General features: G+C 41.4%; 2 protein-coding genes across 2 annotated transcripts; both read left to right on the top strand.

The window, feature by feature from the left end:
* The first annotated feature begins 672 nt into the window (after positions 1 to 672).
* ptpmt1 (protein tyrosine phosphatase mitochondrial 1) lies at positions 673 to 3,474 on the top strand. The gene is made up of 4 exons (XM_083550086.1): positions 673 to 991; positions 1,279 to 1,359; positions 2,165 to 2,356; positions 3,149 to 3,474. Exons 1-4 carry the CDS (start codon positions 845 to 847, stop codon positions 3,284 to 3,286), a joined length of 558 nt encoding a protein of 185 aa, XP_083406212.1. The 5' UTR covers positions 673 to 844; the 3' UTR covers positions 3,287 to 3,474.
* A 1,243-nt stretch (positions 3,475 to 4,717) lies between these two features.
* On the top strand, positions 4,718 to 7,824 carry ndufs3 (NADH:ubiquinone oxidoreductase core subunit S3). Its single transcript, XM_083550072.1, has 7 exons — positions 4,718 to 4,869; positions 5,590 to 5,652; positions 5,811 to 5,908; positions 6,029 to 6,178; positions 6,694 to 6,819; positions 6,918 to 7,037; positions 7,523 to 7,824. The coding sequence occupies exons 1-7, from the start codon at positions 4,815 to 4,817 to the stop codon at positions 7,682 to 7,684; spliced, it is 774 nt and encodes a 257-aa protein (XP_083406198.1). The 5' UTR covers positions 4,718 to 4,814; the 3' UTR covers positions 7,685 to 7,824.
* Positions 7,825 to 9,301: the final 1,477 nt, after the last annotated feature.

Raw genomic sequence — 9,301 nt, 5'->3', positions numbered from 1 at the left:
GTAGAATCAATAAAACTGAAAGAAGGCCCATGAGGGTTAGTGACATGTGAGGGACAGTACAAGGAGATCTTCATGGATGCATTTGAGATGGAGAAACGCTGAGTGTATAAATCAGCAGGAATGTTAGGGATGTTGCAACACAAACAAATTCAACACGTCTAACTGTTTATTTATATAAGGGCTTGTTTATTTACTGGTGTGTGTGTTTTTTTTAAAGCAGTATAAATCACAATAAATGCTTCATCTCTGATGTTCTTGCAAGCATTTTTTATTGCATCAGTCATTTATGTTACATTTATACTATTTATGATCAAATATGGCAGCTTGAGTCTAACTGCACACGATTCTTAAAAACAAAAATAAATAGTATAGTAGTATTGTATCAATTTTCTACTTATTGATTAACCAAGAAACACCATATTCTTTCATCTAATCTGAATTATGAATATAAGGGAGATTTTATATATATATATATATATATATATATATATATATATATATAAAATCACGTTTTTTTTTTTACACGTCCACTATACATATAGTTTTATATATAAATCTATCTATCTATCTATCTATCTATCTATCTATCTATCTATCTATCTATCTATCTATCTATCTATCTATCTATCTATCTATCTATCTATCTATCTATCTATCTATCTATCTATCTAGGATATATCTACCTAGTAGTCGCCCTCCCTCCAGTCCAGTAGGGGGCAGTAGCTCATCACGATACAGGTGGTTTCTTTTCGCTGAAGAAGTGTCCTGTGACCGCACGTTAGAGAAATGACAGGTATGTGTATTGTATGAGGGCAGGAGGTAATTGGGGCGAATAGGAGCTATAATGTCGGGTTTGTTAGCCAGGGTTTTGTTTTATCCCACACTCGCTTACAACGTGGTGCTGGAGAAAGTCTCGTCTCGGCGGTGGTTTGATCGCGTGGACCAGACTGTCATCCTCGGAGCTCTGCCTTTCAAGTCCATGACTACAGAGGTGCAGAAACTTCTCAAAGATCTCAAAGAACTGCAAGTGTACATTTGTGTCCTGAACCTTCACACTCAGAACTGGGCTGTTTCTTACTAACCCAATGTTTTATTCACACTTTCTTTGGTTACAATCAGCTTTATAAATGTATTTTTCTCTTCAAATCAGGTTTAAAATGTAATTTTCCTCTTAAAATCAGCTTTATAAATGTATTTTTCTCTCAAAATCAGGTTTATAAATGTATTTTTCTCTTTAAATCAGGATCATGAATGTTACAATTTTTTTATTTTTTGCAGTTGGTTGAAGTGGAAAATGTTCGAGGGGTGGTAACGATGAACGAAGAATATGAGACAAATTATTTTTGCAATTCATTAGAGGTGAGGTGTGTGTGTGTGTGTGTGTGTGTGTGTGTGTGTGTGTGTGTGTGTGTGTGTGTGTGTGTGTGTGTGTGTGTCCGTCCCATCTCTATAGACTGTATACACTGTATTTCCCCTTTATAAATCATGGAAATGTGTTTTTAAGAAACAGGAAGATGAGAAACTGAAATAAATGAAACTGAAAGAAATGATTCTCTTTTACTTTACACCATATGGCCAAAAGTATATCCTCAAAACTCATACAAACATAATTGCGAGGTGTGTGTGTGTGTGTGTGTGTGTATGTGTATAAATATATATATATATATAAAAGCATTTCTGTTTGACCATTTTTATTAAAAATAAAAATATGAGGCGACATGAAAACCTTCAACGCAGTAAACATTGATTCATGCTGTCGTTTCTTGCGTGAACGCTGGCAGCTCTGTGTTACTGTGCAAGGAGACTAATTTGAAGTTGATGGTGTGTAAATGTAGATAAAGTATTTTCTTGTAAACAGAGCGAGTCTCCAAACTTTTTGATACCACCTTCTATATCTTTTATGTGTTTATGTGTATGTGTGTGTTATTATAATATATAATAATAATTATAATATATATGTAGAATTGCAGGTTCTATGAAACCTCTGTGTCGTCACACACAGAAAACCGGTCTCGACTCGCAGGATTTGTAGTTTTTGGTGTGACTTGTGATGTTATATGATGATATATTAACAGTATAATTATTGAACATGATATAAATAATATTATGATGTCACGGTTTGGTCTGGTTCCCTGATCACATTAAAGTTGCTCGGGGTTTGTAGGATTGGCGAGCAGAAGGCGTGGAACAGATCCGGCTCAGCACGGTGGATCTGACAGGAGTTCCCAGCCTGGAACACATCCACCGTGGAGTCGAGTTCGTTCTGAAACACCGCGATCAGGGAACCAGCGTCTACATCCACTGCAAAGCAGGACGTTCTCGCAGTGCCACTCTGGCTGCCGCATACCTCATCAGGGTGAGACACAGGAATGTGGACGGATGAGTGACTGTTGTAATGAGGGACAAAACTGATTTTTTTTTTTTTTTAGGACTGTGAGCACCAGATATCAAGTGATGAGACATGATATTTTCTCTCCCCTTATTCACTCCATTCTACGAGTACATTCCAGTATGTAGAGAGGGTTTACTATATTGCAGCTAGGTGTGAATGAGTTTGAGAATGTGTGTGTGTGTGTGTGTGTGTGTGTGTGTGTGTGTGTGAGAGAGAGAGAGAGAGAGAGAGAGAGAGAGAGAGAGAGAGAGAGCGAGCGAGAGCGAGAGAGCGAGAGAGCGAGCGCAGTGTTACCTGACCATCAAAAGCCACACTCAACTGTTTGAACATGTGGAATCGGGTATGGGATCTGGCGTGGGATCGGTTATGGGATAGAGTATGGGATCTGGTGTGGTATCAGGCGTAGGATTAGGTATGGGATCTGCCCTGGGTTCAGGTATAGGATAGGGTATGGTATCTGGCGTAGGATCGGGTGTGGGATCAGGTGTATGATTGGGTATGGGATCAGTTATGGGATAGAGTATGGGATATGGTGTAGTATCAGGCGTAGAATTGGGCATGGGATCAGGTATGGGATAGGGTATGGTATCTGGCGTAGGATTGGGTGTGGGATCAGGTGTATTATTGGGTATGGGATCTGGTGTGGAATCACGCATAGGATCAGGTATGGAATCTGCCCTGGGATCGGGCTCGTCTCTTTTGCCCATATAGTTTGTTATCTTTATTCTTTCCATATTGTCTGTTTTCTCTGTGTAGATCCACTGCTGGAGCCCAGAACAGGCCTGTACCATGTTGGCAGAGATCCGGCCGCACGTCCTAATTCGCTCTGCACAGCGTGACATGCTGGACAAGTATCACCAACAAGTGTGTGGACCAGAATCACGTCATGTATAACACAAAGACCCGTCGTCCTGTGGTTTAGCTGGTGGTTTGTTTATAACCAAATAGCATTTTTTAAATATAAAACTATGTGCATTTCTGCTCATTTGTGACTTTCTTTTTCCACATGCTAAAAAGAAAGATGGCTGTACATGGTTTTTTTTTGTACTCGAATATCGAAACAATTAAATCTTTTAAACGAAGTTTCGCTGTGTCTCACTCTTCACATCTAGTTTGCATATTACAGATTTTTTTCTCAGTTGATTTGAAAAACTTGTTCAACCTTCACATCATGTCATCACTTGTGCACATAGTGTGTAATAAAATCTATTTCTTGTTGCTTTGAACAAATTGAGAATGCTTTGGTACATTCATTCAATTGATTATGTACCATTGTCTTTTTTTTCCCTTTCGGCTGTTCCCATTAGGGGGTCCAACAGCTGATCATCGGTCTCCATACCCCCCCCCCCCCCCCCTGTCCTCTTCATCTGCCTCTCAACCCATCTACCTGCATGTCTTCCCTCACCACATCCATGAACCTCCTCCTTGGTCTTCCTCTTTTCCTCCTTCCTGGTGTCTCCATCCTCAGCATTCTCCTACTGATATACCCCATGTCCCTTGCACATGTCCAAACCATCTCAATCTCACCTCCCTCACCTTTTTTTTAAAACATCCTACATGTGCTGTCCCTCTAATAAACTCATTTCTAATCCTGTCCATCGTCATCACTCCCAATAAATACCTCAACATCTTCAGCTCTGCTACCTCCAGCTCCACCTCCTGTCTTTTACTTAATGCCACTGTCTCTAATCCATACAACATCTCAGGTCTCACCACAGTCCTATAAACTTTCCCTTTCACTCTCACAGATACTCTTCTATCACAAATCACTCCTGCTATCACTCTTCTCCACCCTGCCTGCACTCTTTTCTACACTTCTCTAACACACTCTCCATTACTTTGCACTGTTGACCCCAGGTACCTGAACTCCTCCACCTTCTCCACCTCTTCTCCCTGCAACCGCACCCCTCCACTGCCCCCCCCCCCCCTCCTATTCACACACATGTACTCTGTCTTACTCCTACTGACTTTGTGACATGTGAATTCTGTCCGGTCTCTTGCAAACTACAATCCACCTACAAAAACCTACCTTCATCGAAGCCAAACAGAATAAATGTTGATGAACTTGTTTGTGAACAATGACAAAGGACTTGATATTCTAAAGGCTATGACACAAATACTTGAAAGATGAACTAAGGATTTTGAGAAAAGTACAGGCTTCTGCGAGAAATCAATTGTTTTTGTGCCGTTTTTACAAATTGTTTTGAGAAATGCACTTACTGGTTTGCAAATATTAAGGACGATTCGAGAAATGCTTCTGAGAAACTGTAAAGTGAAGAGTGTGAGTGTGTGTGTTTTTGTCTTTGTAGTTTTATTTATGTCATTCCTCGTTTCGCCTGTTGAGGGCGCGCCGCACCGCTTCAGCAACATAGGGAACAAAAAGCAAAGAAGAAGAATCGACTCTTTGGCTGATTGAGTCAAAATGGCGGCTTCCCTGCTGAGGCTCACCCGCGGGACTTTGTGTAGAAGCCTGGCAGGTAAGTGACGAAAGTTTTTGACATCTTTCTCTTTATAAATATTTGATTTATCCAGATTAACAGTGCTTGTGTCATTTTCCTCGGCCTATACATCGCGTCGTTTACCGCAAGTGACCTTTCCTCTAGCTCCCAAGCTATGTGTTCGCAGTAAGGTTAGGCTGAATGCTAATTCAATCTGTGCGCCCTACACAAGCGCCCTACGAAGTGTACAAGGAAACGACTGTACACTCGGAATAGTGCACTTTATCAGTGCAGTAGGGAGCGATTTGGGATTTGGCCGTGGTTTAGAAGGGAAAATGGACTTCAATAGAGTGTTTAAAATAATCTGAAATATTAAAATAAATAAGAATTAAACACTATATCAGTATTTGTAATATATTTACTGTTACATCTGTGTGCTCTTTGTGTACACTGTATACTTTGCTCTTTGACGGGTTTTAATACCAGCAAACGAGCAGGAAGGTGAGAGTGTAGGTGCGATATATCGATTTAAATTTGCGATCTTTGATTGATCGTGATACAATTATCGATATATCGATATAGTGATGCATATTTTTTGTTTGTTTTATTTTTAAAAAACACATTAAAATGCTATGCATATTATATATATTGCATATATTAAAACATCGTTTCAGGTTATTAGAAGTCAAGCGATTATACTGCGGGATTTTGGGGCTGAATGTTATGTAATGGTGGTGATTTTTCCGAATTTCTTCCCAGCTGTGAGTCGGAATGCTGCACTCATCCCAGCACGCTCTGAAGCGACGGTGACCGAGACGAGCCGTGAGTAACCCTAATTTATTGATGGACCATCTGGACTATTGCTTATATTGTTTGTAATGTGTGACATCACAATAATCTTTTTATTTTGTGTTTTTTTTTTTTTTTTTTTTAGTGTTGATTTTGTATTGATTCATTTCCTCTCTCCGTGTGCTTTATAGCTACAGTTCGACCCAAGGATGCGGTGACTCATGACCAGCTTTCCCAGTTCGGGGAATACGTGGCTGAAATTCTTCCCAAATACGTTCAACAAGTTCAGGTATCCTCCTCAATGCACTGCTGAAAGTTCTACTAAAATCAACTCCCAACAATTCAAAGCTTTTTGCAGCTTGTAGGCGTGTACAGATGTACAGCTGATCCGAGCCGTGTGTGTTTTTAGGTGACGTGCTACAACGAGCTGGATGTTATGATCCACCCAGAAGGAGTCGTACCAGTGCTGAGCTTCCTCCGAGATCACACTAACGCCCAGTTCCGCAACTTGACCGATCTCACCGTGGTTGACGTTCCCACCAGGCAGAACCGCTTCGAGGTCAGATATGAATATTTATTATCACACTTTATTACACCAGTAGCTTTTAAACACTGTGATATATTTCCTAATCTCATTCATGGAATATTAAAAGCGTATTCAGCGTATAATTTATGAATTAGTTAGTGAGTTAGTTAATTAATTAGTTAATTGATTAATTAATTAATATATGGAGGGAAGTATTGGGACACCTGACATTTCCAGTCATATGAAGTTCTTTCTCAAACTGTGGCACAAACCTGTAGACACACATTTGTATATGACGTCTCTGGATGTCACTTGAAATAGGAGACCCGAACCTGTTCGAGCATGACCATGACCGTGCACAAAGCCAGCTCCATGAATATCAAGTGGGTTGGAGTGGAAGATCTCCTGTAGAGCTCTGAGCTGCCAGAGGAACCTTCTCACATGAGACTTATTTCATGTTTTTTTGTGTTGCCTTTCTGATGCAGTTCATGAGCAGGTCTGAGTAATGTGTAAATGTGTACGTGTGTTGGATTTTTTTTTTTCTTCAGATCGTTTATAATCTTCTGTCGTTGCGCTTCAACTCTCGTATCCGAGTAAAGACCTACACGGATGAGCTGACCCCCGTCGACTCGGCCGTTCCCGTCCATCAAGCTGCCAACTGGTACGAAAGAGAGGTAGGGTTTTTTTTTTTTTCCCTTATTTTTTTCACTTCCTGATACCGTGTATTGATTTATCGCTTGCATGATGCGGCATTTCTTTTTTTTTCTCTCAGGTTTGGGATATGTTTGGAGTTTTCTTCGCCAATCATCCGGATCTGAGACGAATCCTAACGGATTACGGTTTTGAAGGCCATCCGTTCAGAAAAGATTTTCCTCTCTCTGGATATGTAGAGGTAAAGAGATTCATTCTCTCTCTCTCGCTCATATATATATAATCCACTATTCACACCCGAACCCCTTCCAGCCAATCACAATCCACTATTCACACCCGAACCCCTTCCAGCCAATCACAATCCACTATTCACACCCGAACCCCTTCCAGCCAATCACAATCCACTATTCACACCCGAACCCCTTCCAGCCAATCACAATCCACTATTCACACCCGAACCCCTTCCAGCCAATCACAATCCACTATTCACACCCGAACCCCTTCCAGCCAATCACAATCCACTATTCACACCCGAACCCCTTCCAGCCAATCACAATCCACTATTCACACCCGAACCCCTTCCAGCCAATCACAATCCACTATTCACACCCGAACCCCTTCCAGCCAATCACAATCCACTATTCACACCCGAACCCCTTCCAGCCAATCACAATCCAGTATTCAGTATTAATGCATTACATGTTATGACTCGTGTTTGTCTCGTAGGTGCGTTATGATGATGAGCTGAAGCGGGTTGTGGCAGAGCCGGTGGAACTTGCCCAGGAGTTCAGGAAGTTTGATCTGAACAGTCCCTGGGAGGCGTTTCCTGCATACAGGGAGCCCAAAGATTCCCCCAAACTAGAGGCTGGAGATGAACCTGCAAAGTAACATGCTTTTATTTGTGATGTGGATGTCGCGTTCCTCTACGCTTTTTCCGCTACCGTATTTATGTAAATATGAGACCCTGTGTTGACTTTATTTCAGAGACCTCTCCAAGCATCTGAATAAAGAGTGAATTCTAAAAGATTGACTGTTTTTCCTCTGGTTTCCTCATTTATTCGCATTCCACCAAATTACAGAACATTGACTGTGTGACCAAAAGTATTGGGACACCCGACTTCCCCAACCGGATGTGCTTCTCCTCCAAACTGTTACCACAAATCTGGAGGCACACGATTGTATAGAACGACTGTAGATGCAGGAGTATGAAACTTTCCCTTCATTCCAACTACTAGACCAAAACCCGTTCCAGCATGACGGCTCCTGTGCCAGCTCCATGAACATCATCTTTCCATGGGTTGGATGATGTGGAAGAGCTCCTGCTAAAGAGCTCATCCTTTTAGAAGTCATCCTCAGCAGCAACGTGTGGTTTTTAATTAATGAGAAGTTTATCCAGAAGGAGGCATTTAGGATGGATCAGGCAGGTCTGGAGACCAGAGGAGGTCACAATCATTAACCATGATATCACATTATGGAGGACTGTGTGCAAGATTCAAAGGTGCAAATAGTGGTTTGTGATTGGCTGTAAGGAGTTCAGGTGTGAATAGTGGTTTCTGATTGGCTGGAAGGAGTTCAGGTGTGAATAGTGGTTTGTGATTGGCCGGAAGAAGTTCAGGTGTAAATAGTGGTTTCTGATTGGCTGGAAGGAGTTCAGGCGTGAGTTCAGACCATTGAACATGTAGGTAGGGAGTTTGCGCTAAACTATTGCGCTGCTATTAAACAACTGAAACCATAGTAACATTTTCTTTCATCCTCATGAAATTATTCAATGACTCCTCATACGTCTTGGATGGGGTGGGGCCAGAACAGGCCACTCCCATTAAAGATAGGATGAAGGTGGTCAGTTTTTACAGAAGGAATCCAAATCCAAATCAGGCCAGAAAAACCCTTTAGCTGCCAGGTCTGTACCATGCTCCTGGTGTACATCACACACACTCTCATTCTCCCACTCTGTATAGATGTGTAAGGATGTGAGGATGACTCATCTGACCAGAGCCCTTTAGTCTCAGCAGGCTGCTGGCTGCGGTTTTTGCACTGCTGAACTCTGAATCTGTCTTTGTAATGAGGTGTTTATTCACATCAACCCCACAGTAATGTAGAACCTGTTCTGTGTAAGTGCTGATGAGCCGTCCCTGCATTAGGGTTAGTGTCCTGTTCTAACTCCTGAACAACGTGATGCAGTAGCATCAAAGCTCCGCTTATTTCTATTACAAAAGTGTACAGAAGGTGTACAATTATTATCATAAACTCAAATGAAAAAGTGAGTTTCCCAAAAAAAAGTAAACTGAACTATAACAAAACTTGGAACAATGAAGACAAAAGTAGTGGGACACCGGATTTTTCCAGCCAGATGTGGTTCGTCCCCAAACTGTTACCATAAAGTCGGAGGGACACAATTGTGTAAGACGTCTTTGGATGCTGTCGCATCGATTTTTCCCTTCACTTGAAAACTGTTCCAGCATGACACAAAGTGCACAAAGCCTTTGAGATCTGCTTTTCATGGTT

This window comes from Silurus aristotelis (genome assembly GCF_946808225.1).
Source record: "Silurus aristotelis genome assembly, chromosome: 9".
Taxonomy (NCBI): Eukaryota; Metazoa; Chordata; class Actinopteri; order Siluriformes; family Siluridae; genus Silurus; species Silurus aristotelis.
This window is presented reverse-complemented; position numbering and strand designations above follow the sequence as displayed.